General features: G+C 49.7%; 1 protein-coding gene across 3 annotated transcripts in view; it reads left to right on the plus strand.

Moving 5' to 3' along the window:
* The window catches only part of MICAL2 (microtubule associated monooxygenase, calponin and LIM domain containing 2), a 133,443-nt gene that overhangs the window by 83,102 nt on the left and 22,722 nt on the right, over positions 1 to 27,619 (plus strand). For all 3 annotated transcript variants that reach the window (XM_075163185.1, XM_075163189.1, XM_075163184.1), the window contains 4 exons: positions 16,008 to 16,200; positions 19,655 to 19,827; positions 21,133 to 21,207; positions 25,495 to 25,592. In XM_075163185.1, coding sequence (XP_075019286.1) covers positions 16,008 to 16,200; positions 19,655 to 19,827; positions 21,133 to 21,207; positions 25,495 to 25,592 — 539 coding nt within the window. The remainder of the gene's footprint in view (positions 1 to 16,007; positions 16,201 to 19,654; positions 19,828 to 21,132; positions 21,208 to 25,494; positions 25,593 to 27,619) is intronic.

The following is a 27,619-nucleotide window of genomic DNA, read 5'->3' on the forward strand; positions in this document are numbered from 1 at the left end:
CATTGCTGTTTTTTTTACCCTCTGTTGCAGGGTCTTCCTAGCTTTTCCTGGCCAGAGAGGATTCTGTCCTTCTCCTCCTAAATCTTCTGTCTTCATTTTACTTTATAATCTTAACTGAATAGTTTTATTAAATAGATTTTAACACTGTATTTAAATTTTCACATGGAAATTCTGTATTTTGCACACAGTGAAAATTGTTTTAGCTTTATTTATGATATCTGCTGTAAACAAAAATAAATGTAGTTCTTTATAAGTCTCCTTGTTTCATCTTTTCCTTTTAAAAATATTTCCTGAGGACAGAGACTTAATAGCAACTTCACACTCGTTTTGCGAATTCCTCTTCTGGTGGATGCTGTTATCTTTGTTGCGGCCTGACCCAAAGGCCAGAGAGTTTCACTGTGGTGGGATAATCGCATGTGTGTCCCTTTTGAAAGGGATATACGTCGGGGTCCTTGACAAGTTATCCCATCCACTGCAGATCAGGAGGTGCCTGGTGTTGGGGTTTATCCTTCTTGGGAACGATTAATTGGTGTTGGTGAGCATGGGGGTTGTGTATTGCGTATACAAATGGCACTTGTCCTCTTCTCTTTGACTTCTGTTACCTTTCCTGATGTTTTTATTTTGCATATTAACAAATGCTAAGTTACATGTGTTTGGGATCGTGCGCAGGAAAAGCAGGTAATAACTGTGGGTAAAGCTTGACCTTTGCTGCTGGCTCTGGAGTGCTATTTGCAAGCTCCCTGTATCTTCTGGACCCCTGGAAGCTGCAGCTAATGGTGACCTATTATCTGTTAAGAGTGGCGTTGTTTTATTTATGTATTTATTTTGCCTTCCTTTACTCTGTCATGGGTTTTTTTTAATTTAAATTCTTGTTTTTTTAAAGCTGGTGTTGTGGTTCTTTGTAAACAGCAGGTTCTCCAAAAGAGCTTTCCTAAGTCTTCCTCGCCTTCATCTTCTTTCTTTTACTTGCTCTGCAATTCTTAAGCTATAATCTCTTCCGTTGCATTTCAAGAAAAAAGCAAATCCCAGAAAGAATAGTCCCAATAATTTAATGGAAAGATTGTGTGATTTTTTTTTTTTTTTTTAAAGTTAATTTGAACTGAGCCTCACTAGGGCTGATTGAGTGACAGAAATGAATTTTTTGAAAGTGTTGCTAAAGACAACATTGCTAAAGAACAACAAATGTTACTCCCAATGAACTATTCCATCTTCCCTGCCAAAGAAAAAGCCACTATGCACAGTAGAAAGTTTGCTGTCCAAGGGGGAGATGATTTGCATAATGAAAACATAAGGCAATGAATACCATTTAAGACAATACTTGGCACTTCCTTAATTGCAATGGACAAAGCAATTTGGGTAAAACTAAATTTACTCTTTGCACAATTTACAGTTTCGAAGCAGGCTCATTTCTGCCATCTTTACTTGATCATTTTAGGCAGAGGCAGTGGCATGGAAACATCAGAAGAGGTTTTTGTGTCTGCAGAAGGTGATGATTTGTTTGGCACTGAAGCTTTCAGAGGCATCAGATGTTCATGCTGTTCTCATAAAGTTTCACTTATTCCTGCTAAAATATCAGTACAATAGCTTGGAATTGGGGTGATGTTAGAGTCTAGATTTGTAGTAATTGTGTTGTTCGTGGTGGCGCAGAAGGCCCAAAAAGTCAAGTCACTAGCAAATCCTGTCGCTAGAGGGATATACCGAGTAGTAAAGAGTCCATGCCCTGGAGCGCTAGTGGACAAGACAGGACACAGTGTACAGAAAAGAAATAAAACAGACAAAATGAGCAACACGAGGGGAGCAAGTTGTTAGTTCCCTCACTGTCAGTAAAAATCATTACACAATAAAACTCAATATTCCTTGTTTGGCTGCCAGTAATGCTGCTAGAGGAAGAGACAAGTGGGTTAAGTTCAAGCGAATTTAACAAGCCTAATTTGGGACTCCTGTCTTCCACTGGCCATGTGAGCAGACCTCCCTGTGAGTAGGAGGCTTGAATCCTCCTACTGCTCTTGTGTCGAGCTCTCTCCAAAAGCTCCAGTGCTCTCGGTCTCCAGCAAGCACACGCTCTTATAAATGCACCCCAAAGCAGTAATGCATTGTCCCTTTGTATAGCTGGAATTGGCAGCGGTGCGTGTTGGGAAGGCAGACAGGCTGCTACTCTGGTCTCCAGCTGCCGCTGAACTGGGTGCCTTCCAAAAATCATGGTTCGGAGCCGATGATACTAATGCCTCTTTACCTAGTTAATGCTTTCTAAGACTTGAAAGCTACTTGATGTTAGAGGTGCCATTATAGCACTAGAAGTGCAGAGGTGACGGTTGCTGTGTCTGGCCGGCGTGGGAGTTGCTCTGTCTTTCCTTCTCTTTATATGGTTCAAATGGGTTCTGAACTTGTCTGTTGCCACTAGGGCCATTTGGATTGGAAATACATACACAGATGTGCTTTTTTTGAAAAGCCAGACTAATCTTTCATTCTCAAAGCAACACAGCATTACCTGCCTAGATGTCTGTTAATGAAAAGCAAACATGTTGGGATTCTGTAAAGGTAACCTTCCTTTATTGTAATTATGCTAATACTTTATAATGAAAAAGATCTTGCAGTTTTTAAGCATACTTGATTTGGAAAAAAAAAAAAAAAGAGTACTGACAAAACTTCTTAAAATTGCTCACATTCAAATGTCAGCCTTTCATTAACTCTACTAAGAAGAGTAATTTCTATTCCTCTTGGTTTCTTCTAGACTGCTACAGCTATAAAATGCCAGTCCAAGTTGCTTCTGTATGTATTCAAACCTCAAGCAAGGGCTATGGTCTGCGTTTTCCCACAACATTATGGCAATTAGTTACTATAATTGGCTTTAATTCATTTCTGGCTCGCTCATTCCTCACATTCCAATCAAAACAATGAGTTCTGAAATGCACTGAATTCTGCATTAATATTTATGTTTTCGAAGGCATGACATGTTTGCAGATGACTTGATTTTTTTGCATGAAAGATTATGTCGCTGAAGATCAGAAGACATTATATATTAATGTTTGATCCAAGTATATATATTAGTCATGTAAATATTTCCCCAAGTCTCTTTCCTTTTCTTCATGAACTGTGTTAACATAAAAAGAAGGGAGGCTTTGATCTCATCTTGTCAGGTGGTGGGCTCCAAACTTCTTTGTAATGGCTGGAATTTCTTTTGAAATGTGAAATTGCGAAAAAATTTGCTATAGTCTTGAATTTTCTCTTTCAGCATTTATTTCAGCAGGTATTAATTCGTGTCTTTGTTTTACGGTTTTTGGTGCTTTGAGTCTGTGTACAAAAAAGTATTATTTTGACAGACACTGATCACTCTAGAGAATGAAACCGTTGTGGCTGCACTCCGAATTCACAATTATTACATGCATTAATATACCAGACTAACACAGATTGCTCTGATAAAATATATATTTACTCTAAAATGATAGAAATAGTGTGTTGTTATAGCAGTTTTTGTTTGAGAAGCAATTTTCCATAAATATATACATTCAGCATACTTAGTAGGTTTTCAGTGAGTTGCTTTTTCCTTTATCTCTAAGTTTTGCTTAGTTTGTATTAGAGCATAAATGTGCACTGTCCCGGATGCATTCAAAAGTCGTGTGCTTTGGGCTCTGCCTCGCTTTGCCAACTTCACATTCGCTGGTTGTATTTTGTGCCTGAATTCAGAAGTATCTGTTCCTCGAGTAAGTAATGGTTCCCTTGAAAAAGTGTTTTGCTGCTGAAGAACTCGTGTAGGAGCTGGCATGGGCCCACAGGGGAGAGGGAGAAGGTGGGCTCCTGGCATGGGGACAGGAGGAGGGGGCCGAGGGGGAGCCTGTCACTGGGCTATGGGTGGAGAAGGGGCAGCAGGAAAGCATTTGCTTCTGGTGGTTGGAAGCCGGGCAGGCGATCACGCCGCATTGCACAGGGAGCAGTGTGCCACCCCATGGAAATGGGAGCAGTGGTTGTCTTTATTCTTTGCCCTGTTAGCCACCATAACATGGAGATGACCTCTGTAGACATGTGAAGGAGGCCTGAGGAAAAAGGAGGAGAAAGGTGGCAAGAACTGAAATCTGTGAAATGTCCAACATCCTATCTTTTACAGGGGTCCTTTTTCAAGGACAGAAATCTGCCTGGCGGTTTGTCAGGTGTGATGAAAACTCAAAGTTTGGACAGGACATCAGTTTGGGAATGCTGCTAGAAGCTTTCCAGCCTCTTAAGGCAGATCTGTGAAACACCTTAATGGGATGCCTTCAGTTTCAAACTAACGCAGGTGATCCTCCCGTGCAGCCTTGCACGTGTTGAAGCTCAGGCTGCAGGGCACAGCTGAAGCTGTAAGAGGCTTCAGCTCTGGTTTCACTCCAGTGCGGGCTGGTAACCAGTGTATTGCAGCAAGAGCAAGGTGGAGGTGTTGTGGTTCCTCCATCCCCTCTCACAGTCCCACGTGGGCTGTGCTTCCCTGGCGAGTGCTTTCTGCTCTGCGTCTCGTCCCTGTGCTGGCTGGGTTCATTTCAGCTGTGCTTCCACAGCACTGGTATGGGACCTTCCTTCTGCCCCACAGCTTTCTTAACGCACTGCTGTATTATAAGCAGGACTCAAAAATTATTTTTTTCATCTATTATACAGTAAGAAGTCAGAGAGACAGTGAAGTGTGCTGGGTGTGCTACAAAGCAGTTTGTGGTCTGCTGACTGAATTTCTTAATGTCGGTTTTTGATGCCAACTGGTGTTTGCTTTCACCATCAGAGCTGCCTATGTTTATGAGTAACGCCACTTTAAGATTGTTCGCTCCCGTCGTTGCCTTAGTCAGCAGCTCCGTACAGGGCCAGGCAGAGTCCATTCATCCTCAGAAAGAGTTATGGGGTGACACATTTTAATGGCAGGCTAAGAGCCCCAGGATTGCCAGCCGGAAAAGCAGGACACGGGTTAGGCTGGGGTCTTTGTGGGGGGGCCCTGTGTTGTATTGGGCCAGTTGCCCAGCCAGGAAGGTGAGCCGTGTGCCAGCCCGGGGTGCCCGGGCACGCGCCTGCTGCTGATAAGAGCATTACCAGGGATTTCAGTGGTGCTTTTCACCTGAGGACCTGAAAGCCTTTTGCCAGTCCTGAATGGCGGGGGCAGCCGTGGGTAAGTACTGCTCCTGCTTCGCAGCCGTCAGGGAGACACAGAAGCGTCGTGTGTCAGAGGTGCAAAATGTCACATCCCAAATGCAGGCTGCAACGTCCAATTCCAGTAGGTTTCCTCCTTCCTCCCCCCTGCCGAACAGGGCCGTCGCACAGACAGGCAACGTGGGCAGGGCTGTAAGAAATCGGTCATTTCTTGTCTGCTTTTTCTGGAGCCGCGGGGCGGGCGCCCAGCTGCCTGGGCTCGGGGCAGGGCAGTCGGGGCAGGGCCCCCTCTCGCTGCCAGCAGCAGCTATGAACAACTTCTTACCTGCTTCACGGGCCCAGCTGGGGGTTCTCCACCCGGTCAGCCACCAGACCTCGTGTTTGCTGTGAGGACCCTCCCAAGCCAGAGGGGTCAGGGGGCTCTCGGGGGCATTTTCTGGACCAGCGTCCCTGCAGAAACTTTCTTGCTGACCACCAGGACGCTGGGTGTGTTGTGTCCCAAAGCAGAAAGGCTGATACCATTTTAAAACTTCTTGTTTCCTGGCTCTGTTTCTGTTTTTCATCTGCCTTCCCTCAGGGGTGTTCGCTGGGTTTGTGTCAGTATAAGTTTTCATACTTGGGTTAGCTCGGCAAGGCTCGCTCTCCCTTTCTGCTTGTGCGGGGCTCCCGCTGTACCTTGCTTAGAAATGGATTCCCCTCTCATGACTTAAAATCAGCTAAAGAGGAGGAAGGAGGATAAATGTGAACACTTCTGGCTGCTTATGGCACGGCAGCGTGGACTTGGTGGGGAGGCTGCTGCAGCTGCCTTGGCTGGGGATTTTTCAGTGGAGCATCCTTGGCCTTTTTTGTCCAAGGCGGGCAGAGGCACGCGCAGAGCGGCCGCTCCCGAGCAAAGCTGACAAAAGGCAGCTGCCCTGAGCCAGCTGGTGCCCGAGGCGCTCGGCCCAGTGCTCCCGGAGGGGAGGGGGACGGTGCTCGGCACAGTTCGGGCTTTGTGCCGTTGTGGGCAGCGCGTGCTCTGCCCGAGGTGGGGGGGAAACGGCCTATCCGGCCCAGCTGCCCCACGGGGGCTTGGCTCTGCCCAAATGTGGCTGGTTCCCAAGCTCTTGTCATCTCCTTGTCAGGTCGCGGTAATGTGATTTGCCTGACGCTGGTTTGGCAGATGATGGGGAGCAGCAGCCCGCACGGAAAGTCAGGCTGACTTGTCAAGTGGGATTCGCCAGTATGAATAACATCTCCTGCTTATGTCTGTTCGTTGGCCCTGGCGTTATCGGTGGGGACACTCAGATGCTGGAGCGATCAGCACCTTATAAACGGTAATCATAGAAGGTGCCGAGAGCCGTCTGTGAAGCCCCGTGTGGGTGGACGCTAAGCCCCTTTGGTAAGGGCCTCTCCCTTGTCACGCTGCTCCCGGGCAGGTTTCTGAAGGGGACCCATGCCAGGGACTGTCACAGGACCGTGGTGTTTTCATCAGCTGAGCAAAACCCATTGCAATTGCACCACCAAGCGTGGCATAACATGGAAGAAAGTTTCAGTGCTTCTGTGCGCAGCGCTGCATTGGCACGGTGTGTGCCAGTCACCAGCGTGTAGCTCGGCACCTTTCCCCCATTAAATGGGGCTGGTGTGTTGGCAAAGCCTCTGGGACCAGGAGGAGGGATGTGATGATGCATTTATCTGTTTTGGAGTGGCAGAGGGATCTTGCCTGGTGGACAACATTAGCAGTTTGTTAGTCATGGAGGGGCAGTAAACAGCTCTGAGATTTGAGCTTTCAAAAATCTGAGCTTGAGCTTTTTGGCAAAGTGGTCTAGTTAGAGCTGGCATGGCCCGTGAGGGTCCTAGATTTGGGTCTGCGCAGCTCAGTGCCCCGTGCAAACCCTCCCTCGGTCCCCGCGGGGACCAGCAGTGAGGCCCTGCGATGCCGGGAGAGGTTTGCTCTCTGCCAGCGCGAGGCCGACAGGCCCGTGCAGCCGTGCTGCTCCTGTTCAGCTTGAGCAAAACCGGCGCAGGTGCCTGGTAGCTGTGGGGGAGACCTGCCCTGTATTTCCATGGGGATAAAATCACTCCAGGAGAAAATGACTAACAAAACTAATTGCAAGCTTTCAGGGCATTAAGGATATTCACGTAGCTCATGTCTGTAATACGCAGCATATTACAGACAAGAAAGACCTCTCCACTGCTGTGCTTGGCTGTCAGCTTTGCCCTCGTACGTGAGGGAGGAAGGCGAACCGAGGTATTCACGAAAGCACTTGAGATCCCCTAGGCCCTGATCCTGCCTGCTGAGAGATTTCTTCATCCTTGTTTCTGGGCTTCGGGATGACTTGCGGGGCTGTTCCCGCTGCGGAGCTGGGTCTCGGCACTGCGCATGTGGTCTCACCGCCGTGCTCCCTCCTTGGCCGTTCCCCCCGGGCACGGAGCCTTTTCAGGAGAGCGGTGCAGCTTGAAGGCATTGGTAGATACTGAAATGCATCCAGACCACTGAGGATGCTGGTACAAAAAATAATTAAAAAACAAACAAAAAAAAGAGGCAGAAATGCTTTTTAGGTTATGGTGGATCATCACTGGATGTTATTCTGTAAGTGTGTGAATTTTACAAGCCTGTCATTGAGAGAATCACAGTTACAATGATCTTTCAGTGAGCAAAACCGCCACGCTGAATTTGCATGCTTTTTGCTAACACGAAGCTGCCTGTGCGCTTTCTGCAGGGCTCAGCCAGGGAGAGCGTCTCCAGCGAGATGAAGGGAAAGGTCTCTCAGAACTCCTGCAGGAGGGCTGCTGCTGGACTTGCATGTACAGGGACCTCCAAAACCCATAATTATATTCCTAATTAGAGGCTGCTGCTTTGCCGAGCCATAAACAAACTACAGTTTGTTTCTCAGATTTGATAATCGAAACAGGCCCCTGCCAAGGTACCGGCCCTGCCCGGCTCCTGCTCGGCGGCCGTGCTGGGATGGGAGCATCTTCACACAGCCCGTCCTCCCCTGAAGCGGGGTGAAGGATTTGGAAGGCTGGGGCTCTGGGTGCAGGCTGGCAGTCCAGCACAGGGCCTTGCCGTGCCGTCCCAAAGGCTTGGGTCACTTTGTTGCCTTTTCTGCTCTTCGGTACAAACTTCCCCGAGTGGTCCAGTCCGCTCAGCCGCGGTCTCTGCTGCGTCTGATGGGTGAATTCTTGCAAGTCCACCCAGAAGCCACAAACTAGCTGAAGGTGGTCTTACCATCCAAATGGTCTCACTTCATGAGTAAATGTCCATGGCGTTTGGATTATCGGTGCTATGGGGAAAAACTGAGGATTTGTGCTCCTTGACCATATCTGTGGAGCTGCAGTAAGGCCCACCTCCGAGTTTTGTAAACCCTCCCAGTGTTGCAGAGACCTGGTAATGTCTTTGTCCCTCACTGGCTGCATCTCTGACTTATTCGAGACTTGGTGCAAAAATTGCTCTCTCTCAAATGCGAGGGTGAGCTGGCGCTCTTGGTGAATTGGGAAAACTTGCCATGACACTTAATGGAGAATAAAAGTGTGGTTTACTGGAAAGAGGTGTGCATCTGTCTGTGGGGTCTGCAGGGGCTGTTTGGCCAAGCCCGTACGTTGGAGGACGTTTTGAACCGCCCTGACCTCTGGGTGAGCGCCGACCCAGATGCGAGCCCTGCAGATGAAGCTTTGGGGATACTTCTCAGTTACCACACGGTTTAGCTAAATCCTTGCCCTGTAAGGAAAACAGTTGTTTCTCTCCCAGTGTGAGGAGGATGAGGTGGGCTTTGGAATACAGACAAAGGAGAAATTGTTTATTCAGATTTTTCATCGTGTTTGAGTGGGAGGGCCAGATGAATACAGGATTGTTCTGTTGAAATCACTTACGGTCTTGCTGCTGTTTAAATAACTGGAGGCAGCTAAGCTCCATTGCTTGCATTAAAAAAACGTAACTCAAAAAAAACCTAAAGCCATGTTACTTGCTCTCAATGCAAGTCAGTCAAGAACTCTGATCAGGAGAGCTCAGACTGAGGAGAGAGACTTGCAGTGAAGAGATGGGCGATAGAGCTTTTGTGTGGAAAGGGTGCTGTCCCAGGACAGCAAGGGTGCTGTCCCAAGGACACCAAGCCTCTGAGATCAGCCATCCCTGCCCCAGGGTAATTCTCTGGAGAGAGCTGTGACTGCTGATGTGAATGCACCAGTATTTTGAGCATTGCTTTGCATTATAAGATGCATTGCAAAATTTTTTCTATATTAAAGGGCTTTAGATTTATGCATTGTTTTTTCTAGCTGTAACTTTGCATAAGGGACGACTGCCAAGTTGCCCTTCGTGCCAAAGTGACCGTGGCAAAGCAGGGAAAGGAGGAAGCATTAGTATTGCTGTTGTGAACACGGACAGCAGAGGATAGAGAGGTTAAAATAGAGGTTTTCCCGAATTCAGTAGGATTTGGGTTTCTGGATCCTTTGGAAAATTCCTCTAAGGTAACTTGTTTATTTTGTCAGGAAAGTATGTACCTGAGGAACTGAACCCAAACCACCTGAGCAGAAACTCAGATTTTTCTTGAAATAGGGGGGAAAATAACCCAATGCTTTTTGCCCTGCTGGGCTGCAGTCTGGTACTAAAGGGAATAATCTCACCCCAGGCTCCGGCGGGGCAGGCAGCGCACTCTCCAAAGGCTGGTCGCCCACACCTCGCCATGGTGCAGCCTGCCCGTCACCGTGTGTTTGGGGCCCTCGGGTTGGCGAGGGTGACAACAGCCTCACCTCCTCCTGCCTGCCCTGTGCCCGGGGGTGAAGTGCAGCCACCGGCCAGTGCGCTTCAACCAGCCTGGCTCCGCTCTCAATTTGGGACCTGCGGTTTTGTCACGCGGTTTAGGAGCAGCAAGCGTGACACCAGTTTTGTGGTACCGCAAAGCTGTTCCTGCTGCTCTGAGGAGCAGAGCCCCTCCAAGCCCTCGCCTTGGGCCGGGTCCGCCTGCTGTTGGGCCAGCAAGATGTCCCCGGCCCCAGAAACTGCCCAGCTCAATAGCAGAGCCAGCCTGTAAGTGGGTGAGGGCTGTCGGGCTTTGGAGCTGGAAGCCTGCTGGGACACCACCCTGAGAAGGGCAGCTGGGGAAAGGCAGCCAGGGGGTAGGGGATAAATTAGGCAAGGCACAGTGTGCTTGGCAGGGCAGAGGAGAGAGGAGCATTGGGAGATGAATGAAAAAGGCAACGGTGTGGCCAAAACAAAGCACTGGGGCAGAGGAAGGATCATAACATGCAGATGACAGTGGAGTAGGGAGGAGGTTAACAACGACTTAAGTAATGGAGAACTTAAATTCTCTTAATCTCACCAGACCTTCAGACAGCAAGTTACAGTTGTGTCAGCGTAGTCCGTAAAACAGCGTGAACCCCGGGTTGCGCAGGCTGCAGGGGACCTGCTGCTGGTGTCTGAGCAGAGCGGGAGGGCTGCCCTGCCTGCTCGCTTCCCTTCAGAGGCGTGCAGGAGAGCACCAAACGACATGGAGGATTTGGAAATTAGCACATTAGCTCCCTGGCTTACTCGTACTGACTAGCTTAGGAAACTTCAGCACATAAGAAACACAAGTGAGTTGTTGTTAGGACGTTTCCACTTTAACTGGCCAGCAGTGTGCTGCGAGATACTTGTGGTGTGTGCTGCCTGTCCCTGCAGTCATACTCGCATGACTGATCTGGTCGGCTGATTGTGACCTAAGATTAACGCCTTCCCATGCACGGCTTGTCCATGCCCCCCCGAGTAAATTATTTGAATGTTTTGGCAAAGGATGAGTAGGGACTCCAGTCCAAACTGTGCTACGGAGCAGGCGTACTCACTGCTGGAGGTCTTTAGCATGCTGAGACATAGATAGTAGGAAATCTGAAGTGAGCATGATGGGAATGAAGTAAGATCTTACGCAAATGCTATTTTGAGTGACTATTTCCTGAGGACTGGGTTCTCTTCTGGTAACGTCTGGTGCTGCCCCACGGAGGTCAGTGGCACGGCACCAGTTTGCATCGGCAGGAAACAGGGCTGTGCCCTTTTCTGTCCCGCAGACCGGATGCCTCTTTAGCTTTTACACTGTATGTGTTTATCTTACAAAGTTCAATTCCTCTGACTCAGTCTCTTAATTTCTAGTAGAAAATCTCCTGGCCTGGGGAGGAAACCTGGTGCGGAGCGAGAGCGCTGGCTGGCCAGGGTGGTGCCTGCAAGCGTCGCAGGCTGCCTGGGTGATCCCGGAGGAGTGGCTTGGTCCACCCGCATGCCCCTTCCCCTTTGGGAATAGCAATAAGGCCATTTTTCTGTCTTCTGGTGAAGCAGTGGGATAACGTGATATGTACAGCCAGGCACAGACTTATGAAAGGACTCAAACGCTAGCAAAATTGGATATCTCGGAGCTTATGTGGGAATTGCCACCTTGGATTTAGGAGCTGAATGTCCACCTCAATCCTTCTGCAAGAGCTTGAGTTTCCCCAGAGAGCAGGGGCAGCAGTGGGGGCTGCTGCGTGTGCCCAGAAGTGCCGAACAGCTTGGGCTTATCCCCTGCCTGAGCCCAGCTCAGCCTCCAGCGAGGCTCCGTCTGCCTCCTCTGCGAGGGCCAGTTCTTCAGCCCGCTTGGTGCGTGACCAGTTAATTGCAGTGGTCACTAGAGGTGTCAGTCTGAGGTGCTTAACTCTCAACCTGCAGTGTGATGGGAATCAGGGCACTGAGGTTTAGAGCCTGGTTTCCACCCTGGAGTCAGATTTCCAAAAAATCAGTGTCCTCCCGCTCAGCATCGCTGTGCCAACGTCTCGCTGAGGACCTGACTGCCGGTGCTGCAAGGATGGGTGGCTGTCCAGGATGCAGGGAGAGCTGCAAGGCTCCCAGCTGGAATGGAGAGGTACGAGGGCTGCTTCTTATTTAGCCTAGCATCTGTTCAGGAGCATAAATGTATGCCTCACCTTCTGTAAGTACTCAGCCTTTGGGCTGATTCAGGAGAAATTAGTTCAGACAGCCCTTCTTATCTTTTTGTGCAAAATAAGAGCTTTAAAGAAGTCTCAGCTTTCTTTTTAAATTCGTTGTTTATATCGGATCATGTTTCTCCTTTTTGATACTCCTTTCAAATGAATGGCAGTGATGGCCAGCGGTGGAGTTGCAGCTGATGGCCGGTTGGATTTGTTTGCATTGCTGTGGAGAGGCAGGTGGTAATTGCCAGGCGGGCTCCAGGCCTGCGGAGCCTCCAGGCTTTTGTTTGAATTGGCCACGCTCTTCCTCCGCAGTGTTTACACGAATCCAGCAGCAGCTTGTCCCTGCTCTCTGTACTCGGTCCGTATCCCTCTTGTTCTCGGGGATTGAAATCTCTCTCTTGTGGGAGCCCGAAATGCTCCGGCGGGCTGCGTTTCACCATGCAGCGCTGCCTGCGGGGCTGGGGGGTCAGTCCGGCGCTGCAGGAAGGGCTGCTTTTTAGGAGAGACCAGGCAATTGTGTAACATCATCAGAGCCTACAAAAAACCTCTGACACCTGGGCATCTGGGACATCTTTGCCTTTCGTTTGAGTCTGTTACTCAAGGTGCAGCCCTGCAATGAGAAACAGCAGTACTAACTTTAGTCTTTTCGAATGTCCTGCAGAATGCGTGACCCAGTGTTGGAGTTAACGCGCACATGTGGGCGTCCCATGAAACACAAGGCGGTCCAGTTTCTAATTTTATGGAGTTGAGTGCAACGTAGTTTATTCAACTTTATATATCACTATACAAATATAGATTAAATATGTTGGTAAGGAGTGGGTTTGCTTTCTAATCCTAGAGTGGGTTGGGTTGGAAGGGACCTTTAAAGATCTAGCCCAACCCCCCTGCTGAGGGCAGGGACATCTTTCACTAGGTTGAGGTGGATGCTAATGCAGGATGCTGATCTTAAACCTGATTAGTATCACTGTGAATGCAAACTTATCTTGCTCAGAAAGGACTCTGCTGTCTAACAGATCCCTGAGAGGGTCAGCTTCTAGGTGCAGAATTCAAGATGGGAGATACCATGATACCAAAAAAAAAAAAAGGGGAAAGAAAAAAAAAAAGACGCAAGCACAGAAATGTAGCTCATCGGAGAGAGGTGATGGTGCCATCCGTCACTGTCATCCAGTGGCCTGGATGACATCCTGAGGTCCTTCACCAGCTCTGACTATTATGTCTATAATGATTGAAAACTGGATGTGTGACAGGTCATTGCAGAGGGACTTGTTGACTGGAAATGTGTTCACATTCAGGAACCACGCTGGGAATCGTTTTAGGTAGTCTGTCTGTCTGTGGGTTTCGATGCTCTCCAGCTGTGTGTCTGTTAGTCATAAACATGTTTTCTCCTCTTTCCTGTTAGCGTGGCGGGCAAAGCATTAATGTGTGGGATGGGAAGGGAATACGTACTGAGTGTGCAAGCAAATGGCAAAACTGACTTTCTTTAACAGCCGCTTGCAGTGACCCCGGGCAGTGCTTATTGCCAGCATGGGTACAAAGTTTGTAGACAGAGCTGGCAAACTTTTGTTTGCTTGTGCTTGCTCTGATTTTCATATAAAATGCAGCACCGTTTAAGGAGAAAGTTGAGTTGAAGGACTTAGGTTTTACAAATTGGCTCACAGTACTGCTTTCTGCTTTGCTTCTGGAGAGTAGAAATGGCACATCGTGGTCCAGCCCAGCTCTGAGGGAGAGGGGCCGTTCCCAGGAGGGTTTCATGCCCCCCGCGAGGAAGGGCAGCTCTGCCCTCCTGCAGGCAGCCGTGCCCCTGACCCGTGGGCTCCCACGTTGCCACCTGAACGCTGCTGGGCTTGCTGTGCACTGCCCGCCAGTGCTTTGGGGTGGGTGGCCTGGCTGGGCCGAAGTAGGAGTCAGACAGAAAAATTGGAGAGGGATGAATTTCCTCCATCTCCCGAAGGAAATGAAATCTCTGCGGTCAAGAAACACGTGGCTGCTGTGGTGCTGGTGAGCTGGACGTAGAGCCTGAGCACGTGTTTTCACATGGGAGCATCTTGCTCCGGAGAAGCAGTGAGCCACTCCTCCGTCCTCCTTGGCTTCTTCTACAAAGAAGTAGAGGAATTTAAAAAAAAAAAACCACACAAAACCCTTGTGAGCAGTGAAGTCTTGAGTTTTTAAGCCAAGAAAATACATTGACTTTTATGAAGGGTGAAAAACCAGAGCTCGCCACAGCCTTTTGAAAAGTGCAGTGCTCTGTGCCGCTTGGGAAAAGCGTAATCAGTAAAACTACTAAAAAAACTGACTGTAAAGCCATGTTACTCAGTCTGTGAGCACAAGTTAGGGAGCTTCACCTGGCCAGCACAGGAGTTGTACCTGTAGAGCAGTCATCCCTGCCACCAGCAGCTGGGCTTTCCTCGGTGGTGGTGATTTTCAAACATAGAAAGCGGGTGAGCACAAACAATAACTGGGAGAGGTGCAGAAGCTCAGAACACCAGTTTTCTTTTTCTGGGGGAGGCTGGGAGCTACCTGAATTGTGCAAAAAACCAAAAGCGTAGCTCTGCTGTCACAGGTTGTGTTGAGGACCGTTGAGGACAGCTCCACAGAAATGGTAACAGGCCAAGGGGACGGCGAAGGACAGACCAAGCGATCCGGGACAGGCTTAGAGCTCAGCGCGGTGCAGGTCGTGCCCCTGCAATAGCTGCTGCGTCTGCTCCCAGGAGCAGCAGTGCCCGGCGGCTGCCGCCTCTCGGGTGCGAGTGAAGAGCCGTGTGCGACGGCCCAGGGGCAGACGCAGGGACTGCAGGTGGGGAATTGCTGCTCCGGAGGGTCCGAGGGCCAGCGCTTGGGCTCTGCAGCGTATATAATCCTCCTGATGTGTCTGGGATTTGCTTGTAGCACTCTTGCTCCCAGCAGGTTTGTTTTCCACGTTCATTCGCGCTTGGCGTTCGAGTTAAAAACCCTTGCAAGGTGGAGGACAGCGGTGGGTGAACTCCTGCAATAAATGGAGGAGCTGCAAGTTAAAGAGGAGTTTAATTGATGTTTACTAGATAGTTTGCTCTAATAGGTGAGAAAATAAGCCATGTCCCAGGTCTGATTTTTTTCCACTTATACAGGTGTAAATTAGAAGCAACAGTGTTGAATTAAATGTGGCGAAAGCACCACACATGGGAGGTGAACTGAGCAAAGCCACTCTCCTGGAGCTTGTCATTTGTCCCTTCTGCACCGAGCCCCAGGGGAGCTTGCGCAGCCGATATTTGCTTTGTATTTGCTTGAGCAGGAGGTTGTGGATAGATGAGGTTGCTCAGAAATTAAGGATTTCACAGGGAGAGATGATCTCCTGTCTTTGGCTCCGTCTGCATCACTTGGGGTGAGCGAGGAAAACTTGGCTTTATTCTTTATTCCTCCTGCCTGAATGTGAAGTTCAAGGATGGTGCTGTTTAACTGCTGTGATGATGCTGCTTTTCCCAAATCAGTGTCTGTATTTGCTGTACACACTCAAAAATAACCTGAAGAGCCTGTGTTTATTTTGCTCACTCCCGCTGTCGTAAATTGACCTAAATTTGCAATAAAAGGCTGAAGTTTTAGCCACCCAAGCAAGGTTGGTCCATCTGCCACCTGCCACATGCACACATACATCGGGGGCTTGAAAAGAGGCCGTAAACCCCTACTTGTGTGGCTGGCACGTGTCTTACTGCTGCCACTGCACCCACCCTGACAGCGTCCCACGGAGCAGAGCGAGGACCTGCAGCTGCAAAAGCTGAGCCTGCCCCTGAAGTTTCCTTCTCTCTGCACCCGAGCTGACAAATCCCGGCAGGGCTGTACCGGGTTGAAGGGATGTTCTTGCTGTGCCAGGTGTCGGTGCACGCACCTCGCCTGCACCCGTGGGGACAGCACGGGGCCCCACGCGGAAACTGCCGGTGATGGCCAAGGACCACCCGAACGCGGGGGTGAGGTCCCCGCCATGGACGCCCTCCTCCCTTAACGCCCCTATCGCCTTTGTGCTTTCCCAGACCGCTGCCTGCCCGCGGCCGACGCGCCCACCTCCCCGAAGAAGGCGAAGAGCATCCCCGAGTGCCACAACCTGGAGAGCTGGTTCTCGCCCCCTTCCCCCGAGTGGGCCACCGTGAGGGTCATCCCCGAGGAGGAGATGACCGAGCACAACCTTCTCGCTATCCGAGTCATGGTCACCAGTGATGCAAGCAGGTACTTTAAAATACAAGTGAGCCTATAAAAAACCCATAAGAGCAGCTTGGTGTTCTCTGGAACACAAAGAAAAATATAGCAAAATATAGTACTGAATGTACGTACAACTGGGGGAAAAAAAAAGAAAAAGACAAACCGCTCAGAATAACAATTGTTCTTTGCCGCAGCCATAAATCCCCCAGACACATGACTCACTTTGCAGAAAATCGTCAAACATGTGCATCCCACACAGGGGCCTGAATCAGAGAGAAAAGCATTGCCCTGATCAGCCCGGGTTCAGCTCTTTGTGTACCAAAAAATGTCGGTTCAGGGCTTAGGGCAGTGGGTGTGTTGTGGCAAAAGGTGCGTCCTGTGATGTGGCTGCCTCCCACCCTGGGCATCATCCTGCAGCTCCGCACCCCGGGCCTCTCTCGGGGTGTTTGAGGGCTTGTCCACCCCTAAGAAATCTGAAATTTGATGATCCTTGGGGAGCTGTCAGAGGAAGCCCAATTTCTGCATACAAATTAGAATATATTGGCTTTCTGGGCAGGATTCTGGGGGAGTTCATTCTGTCTAAAGATTAGATTGGTATCTCCCGAGTAAGGCAGTTTTCCTTACTGAGAACTAAAAAAGAAGAGGGGGACGAAAAAAAAGAAGGGAGGGGGGAAAAAAAAAAAAGGCAAACGCAAAGCCAACTGTTGCAAACACAGAGCTATTGCTCTGCAAGGAAGCTCATTCAAATTCTTGACATCCTTTAAACACCTGTTCGTGGTGCTGTGTGGAGAGCAACGCTTTTAGAAATGCAGCCTCCTGCTCTTCCCTGCGGTGGTTTTAAATGACGTTTGTGCTCTGCCACGTGGGTAATCTTCTGGGGAACCTCTTTGGGGTTCCTCTCTCGTGGGGGACGGAGAGCTCGGGGAAGGGTTTCCTACCTGTTTGACAGCCCCCCCTGCGGAGCGTGCGCTTGTATTCCTCGCTAATACCCTCCGGCTCCTGGTGCCCCCGCGGCGCCCGGGCAGCGATGAGAGTCGGCTAATCCCTCTGATCTGAGGGATCAGCTCCCTTCCCTGCGGCAGGCCCTGCGGCTGGACGGCGAGGCCCCTGGTTCCCCGCCAGCGGGACGCGGCGCGAGGGCTGGTGCCACATCTGTCACCGGCGCAGCTGGTGCCAGCAGCTCCGAGGTCAGCCTCCCGCTGCTGCGGCAGCTCAGGCGCCCTTCGCCTCACACCGCTCCGGCAGGCCAGCCCCTGCCTAAAAAGGGGGGGGAGGAAAGAAATAGCAAGTGACAAATGGCACTGCTGAGCTGGCTGCGGGGCACTCGGTGGGACGGGGAAAACGACCGGCTCGGTGACACAGCTTTGCAGTTCAGGCTTTAGGTACTTGTGAGTAATGACTGCCTATCAAACAGAGAGCAGAGGAGAAGCTTCGTACTATAGCACTTGCATCCTTGCCAGCCAAGGAAAATAAACATTTTGCTCTTAAAAACAGAAATATATCAATCAATGTTAATGGCAGGTTTTTTTCTTTTTCTTTTGTGTGGCGCTCTGCCCAGTCTCAGTGTGGTATCTCCCCATCACACAGCATCTCAGCTATCAAAGACTTCATATATTTATATTTTTATATATATCTCTGTATGCTTGACACAGCTTGAAAGATACCTAAAAAGTATGTGTTAGTGGTGAAATTTAAGGCTGCTCTGATTCAGCCTACTGAGAGAGCAACGCACCTGGAGCTGGGCTCCCATCCTCGCTGCCTTGCTGGCCCCGGCCTCCCAGCACTGCTGGTTTGATCTGGGCAAAGAGGCTGCAGGACTGGCAGGCGCTACCCATATGGCATTTACCCCGGCTTTATACTGTCTGCAGCCTTGCCTTTAGCTCTTCTTCCTCCTGCCTCCTGGGCTCTGCCTTGGGCTGTTACAATAAATCTTTACTTTCTATGAGGCAGTGCTATAAAAACACAAAACAGCTTTCTCCTGCCATGCCAACAGGACTACTCATGGCGTAAGATCCTTTTTTTTTTTTAAGGTAGAGCCATTAATCATCACAATAAATCTATAAATTAGGTTAGCAGTATTGTTTGCATTAAAAATAGGCTGAGTGGGATGATGGCATGCTTATTTATAGCAGTGGGAATATGGTCAGATCAGAAGGCCTGAAAGTGCCTTCCCTACAGTCTGGCCTTTAGAGATGAAAGAAATCCCATGGTTATTGAAAAAAGGACTAATAATCACCTCAAACAGTCGTTCTCCTGCCCAGAGGCAAGGTCATGACGTGTGTGCCATTCACGTGTGTTTGTGTGGCATATTTTTAATTACATTTAAGGAAGGGGATGCCAAAATCTGCCTCTGTGATCAGCTCAGGTGCCTCATTGCACTCGCTGTTCTATGGGCTGTCCCAGTGGCTCCTGAAGAGTTCGTTTCCTTATTTCCTATAGGTGCCTTTTGCATGTTGAAGGCTATTCACGTAGCTTCACTCAGGCTTACCCTCTCTAGCCTGGTGCTTACAATTTCCTCCAACTTCTTGCCTAAGCCCTGTTTGCTGGGCCAGTGGCTGTCCTCACCCCTCTCCTCGGGGCTCCCTCCTCGTCCTGTATCGCAGCACCCAGAAGTGGGGTCAGGACCAAGTGCAGCAGCTCGCTGTGGTCCAAAACCCTCCTCATGGCTCCGTGAGGTGCCCGACACACGATAAGAAATTATGCTGGTGCAAAGGCTGAGTTTTACAGCGGTCTCATCTGAGCCACGGATGCCAGCATGGCATCATCTGTCACCCCCAGGTTGAAATGGCTGATGCTGCGTGATTTCCAGCATGGGTTCCCCCAAACTGCTGAAGGCTTAGGAAAGCCTCCCACCCCTCAGCATTTCCTCACCTTCCTTGGCTTTATCTTCCGCTGGCAGCACCAGTGCAGAGGCATCTGTGTGGCAGGAGGGGGCTGCGCCTCCCCCGCCGCTTGCCAAGTGATGGGCACTCGGCAGCCGCTGCCACCCGGAGAGGGGAGCTGGTTCCAGGTCCCAGATGGGAGATGAGGCGAGATCCAGCAATAACCATATTGAATTGGGAGATGAAGCCTGCCTTGCAGTCGGAGTGGGCTGCCCTGGATTTGGCCTCCTGCGCGTTCTCTACGGCATGCCTCATTTCCAAAAATCTGTGGGGAAAAGCTGGAAAGTGTGGAGTTTTGACCCTCATCCTTGCTTCTAGGCGGATTATGGCATTGCAAATGCTGCTATTTCCCTTTCTTCATCTTGGTGCAGCCTTGCGGGCAGAAGGACCTGTCCCTGCTAATCGAGCAGTGTGGTGTTTCCCCCCAAGTCTCTCTCGATGCCAGTTTGATTCCAGGTGCTGAGTGTAGCAGTTGTGGGCTGCATGGCTGTCAGGGCTGACACTGGTGCTTGTTGCACTGAAGGGGAATGAATACCTCCATGCCGTGTGTCTTCTGATGTGTCCCGCTTTCTTTCCATCTCGCCCTTTTTTCCCCGTAGCTCTGAGCTGGACTCTGATTGTAATGGCGACTTGTTGAACACTGAAGTGGGCGAAGGTCGGACCTCACTGCTGGAGCCCCCTGCCTACCCGAGCCCCGTCCGGAGGTGGGCATCGCTCGTCAGGAGCCCTGAGGCGCCGGAGGAAAGCCCCAAAACATCCAAAGTTGCCGATGGTAAGCAGTGTCCTGACCCAGGGATACTCCAGCAGCTTCTCCTCAAGGCTGAAGTCAGGGTTGGGGGAGAGGCTTCGAAGTGGAGGCTGTTACCTGCGATGTGGCCAGGTTGTACCCATTAACAGTGTCTTTTTTAGGGGGGATTTATGCCTTTTGAGTGCTGTAGCTGAAACAGCATTTCCATGATGCAGGGTAACCTGGAGCAGTTGTGCCTCGTGCTTTGCTTGCAGGGGTGGGATGAATGTTTTCCCTCTGGTAAGAAGCTTGGATTTATTAGTATTAGTTATTAGTAGCCTCTGCAATATTTGTGGTGTTGCCTAAGGAAGGGTGATATTGGGAGGCACTAGAGAGCTCTGCTTGGTTCAGTTTGTATTTCTATCAGTAGCTGCTTAAAATTTTTGTATCCAGTGAAAGCACAAGGAGGAAAGGAACCTCGAAAAGCTAGCAGGGGACTGGGGAGAGGCTTAGGAACAGTCTGCCTCCACATGGAAACTCCTTTCTGGAGCTGGAGAAGGTCAAAACTAAAAGCGCTAAAAACAGCCAAAGAAATGGTTTTGCAGAAAATAAAAGGCCATCAGCCTTCATTTCTTCCCATCTCCCACCACCCCCACATCCATATATGCATTTTTAATCCAAACAGAAAAGAGAAGATTTCATACAGCAATCTAAATGGACTCTTGAATAACGAAGCCCTTGTTTAGGGCAAAAAAAGGACAGCAGCAAACCCCAAAAGGTGCCCAGCAGTGTGTGATCCCGTGCAGTCACTGAAGGATTTTATCCTTTTTCCTCCCCAATTCCATGCTCTCCCCACCCCTGGCTGCTCATGTCACCTTCCCCCCCGCCGTCACCTTCCACCCCATGCCAGCGGGGTTCTCTAGGTCTTCACGAGCAGCCCGTCTCCCTGCTCCACATCCTCACCCAGCCGCGCTATAGCCTCCTTAATAAGTTTTTACCCCTTCAGGCTGTCCCCCCACCTGTCTGTCTGTCTGCTCGTCCCGGCTTCGCTGAGAAAAGAGCCGAGGTTGGTCTGGGGACCAGCGAGAAGGACCAGGCGAGCCCTTTTCCCCTGAGCATCTCCCTGCCGCCCCTCGCCCCAGCACCCCCCGCCCGGGGCTGGGCCCGGTGGCGGGCGCGCGCTGCCCCCTCCCGGCCGCCGCCGCGGGGAGAGGGACCGGCGCGGGGGGAGAGCGGTTAGAAAACTCACCCCCGCCGCTGGGTTTATTTCTTTTATTCCCCCCCTCTTTATTTTTGCTCTCTGGCTTTTGCTGCATTAGCTGACCGTGTGTCTTTTCTGTTTCTGTTCAGCCCTACAGAGAGCCAACAGTTTTCACTCCACGGCATTAAATAGGTATCAGAATTGGAGAAGAAAACTCCAAACAAGTGAGTAAAGCCTGAGAAGCGATTGTTTCTTCTATTTGTACTGTCTTTTGTTTTCCTGTCTCCTAAATGTTTGTTTCTCCTTCTTTCCTTTCAAAGTTTTGTATTTTTGAGTCACTAGATGAGAAAACAGAGATCTAAAATGCAACAAATATTTCTTTTCCATTTTCTTGTCCTGAAAAGATCAAACTCCCTTTTTGCTTGACTGTTCCCTACATTATTACACCCACCAGCAAGTGGTGTCCTCTCTAACTCTCCAGCCAAGAAAATGCACCCCTGTCTCTAGCCCTGCGTGTGCCGATTGCTTTTGATCAGGTGCAAGATGTGTCTAACATTTTGAGTATCACTTACGAGAAATGCTCCTGGAGGTGCCTATTTACACCCTCCTACAGGTGCTCTATCATCTCTTTTTTGTTGGAAAAAACAGGTGATGTTTTTGGGTTATGGAAAGGGATAGCATACTAATAGCCATCCCAAGAGGTGAGCTGGTGAAAACGAGCATTGCTAGTTCTTGTCCTCTAGCAGTTTCATTTGGTTTGGGCTGACCTCTCTCTGTCCGTGGGAATCGCACAGGAATGCAGCGATTTCAATAGCAATCAGGTCTGTGCTCAATTCACCTCCGAAACACAGTGCGGTCGCTGCTTGCAGCCGGGGCTGCATCTAAGGAATCCTCCTGGGCTGTGGTCCCAAAACAAGGCAGCCATCCCCGGTCACACCTCTGCTGCTCATAACAGGGTCACCCGGCAGCCTCGGCACAGCCACTCTGCAAGCGCACACGGTGCCTGCCCAGTGCCCGCTAAGGACTCACAGGTACCTGCCAGGATAGATCATACCAGTATGGGAGCTGGGTGAGCTTACCAGCATCCCAAACCCTCTCAAAACTTGGTTATACTGGGGTGTTGACAGCCTTAAGTATAAAACATGAATGTATAGCAGCGGAAAGAGGGGATTTGTGCATGTGACCGAGTGCCACAGTTTCTGGGCATGGAGACAGCGGGTTTTGGGGAATGGTGGTGACAGCCGCTCTTTAACCCTGCCCTCAGATGCCCTCTGCAACAGCGGGGACTGCTGCTGCTGGTCAGAGTCCCAGTTGCCTTCAAAGAAGTTAAGAGCTCTGCTCACAAAACAAGCAGGATCCCTGTGTCTGTTATGGGACCAGCATTCAAGCAGAGGCGTCTTGGCTTGCTTGGTTTGAATGCACAAACAAGCTTCAGGATTATTTGCAAGTACCCACTGCAGAAAGATTTTTCAGATCTCAAAAGAGGAGACAAGCTGCATCTCCTTCCTGGCACTGGGCTCGCCTCCAAGTCAGATGCCTGCAGGTACACGTGAGCGCTGTCACTACCGACCCTGCGGTCCCTTGGAGGCCCCCCGTGCCACACATCTGGGATCTGGAAATCCCAGAAATCAGGAAATCTCAGTAGAGGATGCACGGGGCTCTTTCACAGTCCTGAAGGATGCTCCCACCAAGCTTGACTTCAGCAAACCATCCCCTGTGACGGGCTGTCCCCAGAGAGGCAGCTGTGGCAGACAGACAGGCAGACGGGCCGCGATGGGGCTGCCTTCCCTGGGACTCACCGCACCTCCGCGGGAGACTCGCCGTGCCTGTGAGGCCTCTCTGGAGCAGCCGCTTGGGATGTCCCACCCGGGGAAAGACTGTCCCCAGCCTGGGACAGGGAGGCAGAGCAGGGTGCCCTCAAAGTCTCGTGGCATCTGTGTCAGCCTCGGGGCTGTCTCTGGGCACTGTACAGCATTTGAAGATTGGCTTGTAATCAGGTGTTGGCTTTGCCAAAGGCTTAGATTTAAAATCTTGCCTTAATCAATCTCAAACGAAAACGATGCTTATTCCAGGTTTGAAGGAAAAAAAAGAAAGACTGTGAGAGAGGAAAGAAGAGAAGACCAGGGGTCACTCTTAATTTCGACTCATTTTCAGCTTGTTCTCAGCAAGTGCATTACTTAATCGTTTGCCAATTAATTTTCCCGTCATTTTATTAAAATCTTCCGCGTGCCTCCGAAGGGCTCTAGAGGGAGCTAAAAGCCTTTGAGAGGGAAGCGACGCGCTGCATGAATTTGTCCGAACCTCAAGTACGGTGTTAAAACGAGGTATAAAACACATTCAGCATATTCTGGGAACAGAATAAAGGCATTTTTTACTCTCTGGAGGAACACTGTAAATCTTAGTTTCTATATTTAATCCACTTAATATTTGGTTACAAGAATTCATATGATCATCAGTCACATGAAAGAAAAATCTGTCTCCTTTTCAGACTTATTTCCCCAAACACATATGTTTCATAAACAGCACGAGGTACGTGGCCAAGGAAAGGAAATCAGTGTCATGCTTATATTGGCTGAAAGGCTCAGAGCAGGATATTACCTTTCAAAATCTTTAATCCCTGTTGCACGGCCACAGGGAACACCGCGCTCTTAATTTGTCTTGGTCAATTCGAGTAGCTTTTCGGCCAAGCAGATCGTGATAGTGCCCCAGGGAACTTTTTTTAAAAACCCTGTTTTGAATGTGAAGCTGCAAATATGGGTTCAGCATCTTGGTGGAATACATCCATTATCTCTGTGAAAGACAGCAAGCTGTGGCTTCCTGCGAAGCGATGTTCTCGCACGTGCAGGCCCCGTCCTTGCAAGCTAATGCACGCCCACGAGAGCTGTAGTGGGAAGTAGGTCTCCCCACGGGCATGTGCCGTTACCCTGCAGACCCCTGGGTTGTGGGTTTTAAGCCCTCATCAGTGTTATGGCTGTCGCTGCTGCAGTGGTTGCGTTTCCCCTCGTTGTGCTGAGCCATGACGTTTGCCCGTGTCAGGAGGTGAAGGGCTTTAGTGGATCGGTCTAAACTCCCCTGGCTCACTTCTACAGGTAACAGTGGGTTTTCATCCTCATTCTGGATTTTTATCTTTTCCCATGGTCAATTCGCTATACAGAATATCAAGGTCGACGTGCATGGGTGGGAAGGGAGGAGCATTTGTACTGGGGACAGAGAATTGAGGTAGGGTGGGGATAGGCTGTGAAAATGAAGCTGGAGTAGCTCAAGTTTGATGCTGCTTTCTTAGAGGACCATCGTTGGACTTTCTCAATGTGTCTGAAATTATTTGAAGGGTGGTTTTTCTCTTTCTTTCTTTTCCCCTCCCCTGAAAACTCATTGCAAAAAGGTACAGAAAGCAAGACCAGCAGCAGACCAGAGTTATGGTATCCCTTTAACCAGGTGACAAAAGCTGGGTTTGTCTCAGTTCAGCCCCTCGTTGTTGGTGCCTGTGGGAGTTCCTTAATGAACTCCAGCACTTCGTTTCCATCCATTCTTGACTGAATGTAACAAATTGCATCAAGATTGGGAACGCACAGGTGAGACACCGAGAGGAAAGGAAAGTTGGCCCCTCTCCCTGGCTTGCCTTTTCTGAAGTCCACATGCAAGAACTGTCTTCTCTCTCTGGTGTGCTGCTTTTGTCCTTATGCCGCTTTTAATCCCTACGTAGAAGAACCAAAGTTTGCTTTGGGAACCTTTGTTGGTTTCAGAGCTAATAATTGGGTTTGGGAGTTAATAATTCAGCTATAAATATACTTGTCATGTTAAAGCTTGACATGGTAATATCTTGGCTCTGGGATACTTTTCTTCTGTCCAAAGATTATTTATTATGTAAAATTCCCACAGGCGCAAATATTAGAGAGCTCTTCTGACTCCCTTCAGGTGCAAGTTACCTCCCTACTTTTGTTTCTGGCAGGTCTAAGTCTGTCTGTGCTCGTTTTGGTTAAAGACTGTTAGCAATTAGTTACCTTGCCTGATCCTAGGAGAGCGCCCAGCGTGCTGCCCGTTGGCCTGGCTTGCAGGACCGCAGGATTGTTTCTGTCCTTACTGCCTGCAAGTGGTTTCTTTCCCATTCTGACAGACAGCCCTCTCGGAAGCCATCCATTTTCTTCATTTCTCAGAACTACCCAAAGCTTCAAAAGTCGATGGTTGTTTTGCCTGCCTCTGCTTTTAAGGCCTGAAAGCCCTCTAAAGAGGGCTGGTTTTCCAGAAAGTTTCCTGGAACTCAAAAGCTGCTTCACTGTGTCCAGCCAAAAAGTGGAAGCAGTTCAGGTCCACCACTGAAAACGTCAACATGTGTTTGGCACAGTGTGCACGCACATGTGAGCAAGGCCATAAACTTCATTACTGTAGGTCAGCTCTTCAGGTACAACTGTATCCAGATGACTTTTTAACTTTCTACTCTCGTTCTTTAATTGCAAACTTTATTTAAGACAAAAGCAATACACATATGATGGTAAAATTTGTGTCTTTGGCAGGTTTCCCTCTACTGTCCAGCAGGAAACCTGGGCTACACTGGAAGGACAGCTCAGCCAGCTGTCAAAGTGGTCCTGGAGAGGATCACTCCCAAACACAGGTACGAGGGAGGATTGTGCAGAGCAAAAGGAGCGTAACTACTGTTGGGGTGTGTCTGCTTTTGGCAGGCTGTCTGAGCATCCTCTGCTCTTTCAGATGGTTTTGGTTCTCACAGTAACCAGCAAAAGTTGGAGTTATGCCTGTGCTATACATAGGGAAGAGACTTGGATGCTCTGATATAACCATTCCCAAATCCTGTGGCTAAGTGGCATTTGCTTTTTGTGGGACTCAGACCTCAATCGCACTCAGAGTTAGGCACTAACCTGTTGCATCAGCCAACATGTAGGCACCACCACCCTGCCCTTCCCCAACAGCTTGGGGTTTAGCTGCCACTGGGATTTCCTCTGTGCCACAGTTTCTGCCCAAAGGAGAGGAAACCCCCCACTACAAGAAGGACATTGAGGTGCTGGAGCGTGTCCAGAGAAGGGCAACGAAGCTGGTGAAGGGTCTGGAGCACAAGTCTTATGAGGAGCGGCTGAGGGAACTGAGGTTGTTTAGTCTGGAGAAGAGGAGGCTGAGGGGAGACCTCATCGCGCTCTACAACTACCTGAAAGGAGGTTGTAGCGAGGTGGGTGTTGGTCTCTTCTCCCAAGTAACCAGCGATAGGACGAGAGGAAATGGCCTCAAGTTGCACCAGGGGAGGTTTAGATTGGATATTAGGAAATACTTCTTCACTGAAAGGGTTGTCAAGCATTGGAACAGGCTGCCCAGGGCAGTGGTTGAGTCACCATCCCTGGAGGTATTTAAAAGACATGTAGATGTGGTGCTTAGGGACATGGTTTAGTGGTGGACTTGGCAGTGTAGGTTAACGGTTGGACTTGATGATCTTAAAGGTCTTTTCCAACCTAAGCAGTTCTAAGATTCTCGATCTCTGTCCCCCGGTGCTCCCGAGCTGGCTGCTGGTCTGCCTGCGTGCTTGTAGGGCTGGATGGAAACGTGTGGCGTGTTGGGCAAGGCCAAGTACCAGCAGCAATGGGTAAGAGGGTGTCACATCTGAGTGGCTTAAATGCCACTTGATCGCTGTGCATCACTGGGCAAAAGGCAAGTGCCAGCACCGGCCTCGGAGGGCAAATCTGGGAGCCGAGGTAAGGGGTCGCATAGTGCCGGCCATAGGAAACCTGGCATAGGGGACTGGGGGATTTCAGGCTGTTACAGCCCTTACATAGGTGTGCCTGTGTCTAATGTTTAAATGTTTACCCCTTGCATCCAGTGGGCAGAAGTCTTCTAGTCTTAATTTGCAGCAGGCCCTTGGCTCTACACCTCCCACAACTCAGGAGCATCTGTAGCTTCCTTCGGGACCTAGGATTTCCACTGTATTTTCAGTCCCTTTTTTTTTTTTTTTTTTTTTTTTTTTTTTTTAAGGCTGAGGGAGGGATGACCGACCATCCTGAGCAAAGGGCAGCACGTTCCCTGGACTCCGAGCAGGGTGGAGTGGGGACCAGCCCACGTCCTCTGTGTCCTAGCCCGTTGTCCTCACCTTGGGTTAAACATGATTAAAATTGCTTGACCTCAGGTCTGCATTAGAAAAAAATCAAGTCTTCCACGTCCACGGTGGTAGTTGAAATCCGGTCCAGGACAATAGGGCCAGGAAGGGAATGTCCCAGGGGAGCAGAGCTGCACAATGCTGCCTGGCCGTGCTGCGCTCGAGGAGAGCTGACTCCATGCTGCAGCTCCCACTCTATACGCAGCACACAGCGGCCTTTTTCTTGCTCTAAAGAGAGAGGATTAAGAGGATGTTTATTTGTTTATTGGTGTTTCTCATGTTTTTTATCCGAGATCCTGGCCAATATTAATTTTAGTCATCAAATACGACTGTGAAACAGGGAGTAATCATTATTGCCTTACTTCTGATGCTTCTGGGAAATGAGAAGTCAGACAGTCACCCGTGTGAATTTGAGAATCTGGCCATAGGTGGAAACAGGAATTGAATCTTCTTACCATCCGTTATCACATAACATTGAGGATAAAATGCCTCCCTTTTAAGAAGGAAAAAAACCTCTAGTTTTGGTCCCCTGGCTAGTTAATGTG

Source organism: Calonectris borealis, chromosome 14, assembly GCF_964195595.1.
Source record: "Calonectris borealis chromosome 14, bCalBor7.hap1.2, whole genome shotgun sequence".
Classification (NCBI taxonomy): domain Eukaryota; kingdom Metazoa; phylum Chordata; class Aves; order Procellariiformes; family Procellariidae; genus Calonectris; species Calonectris borealis.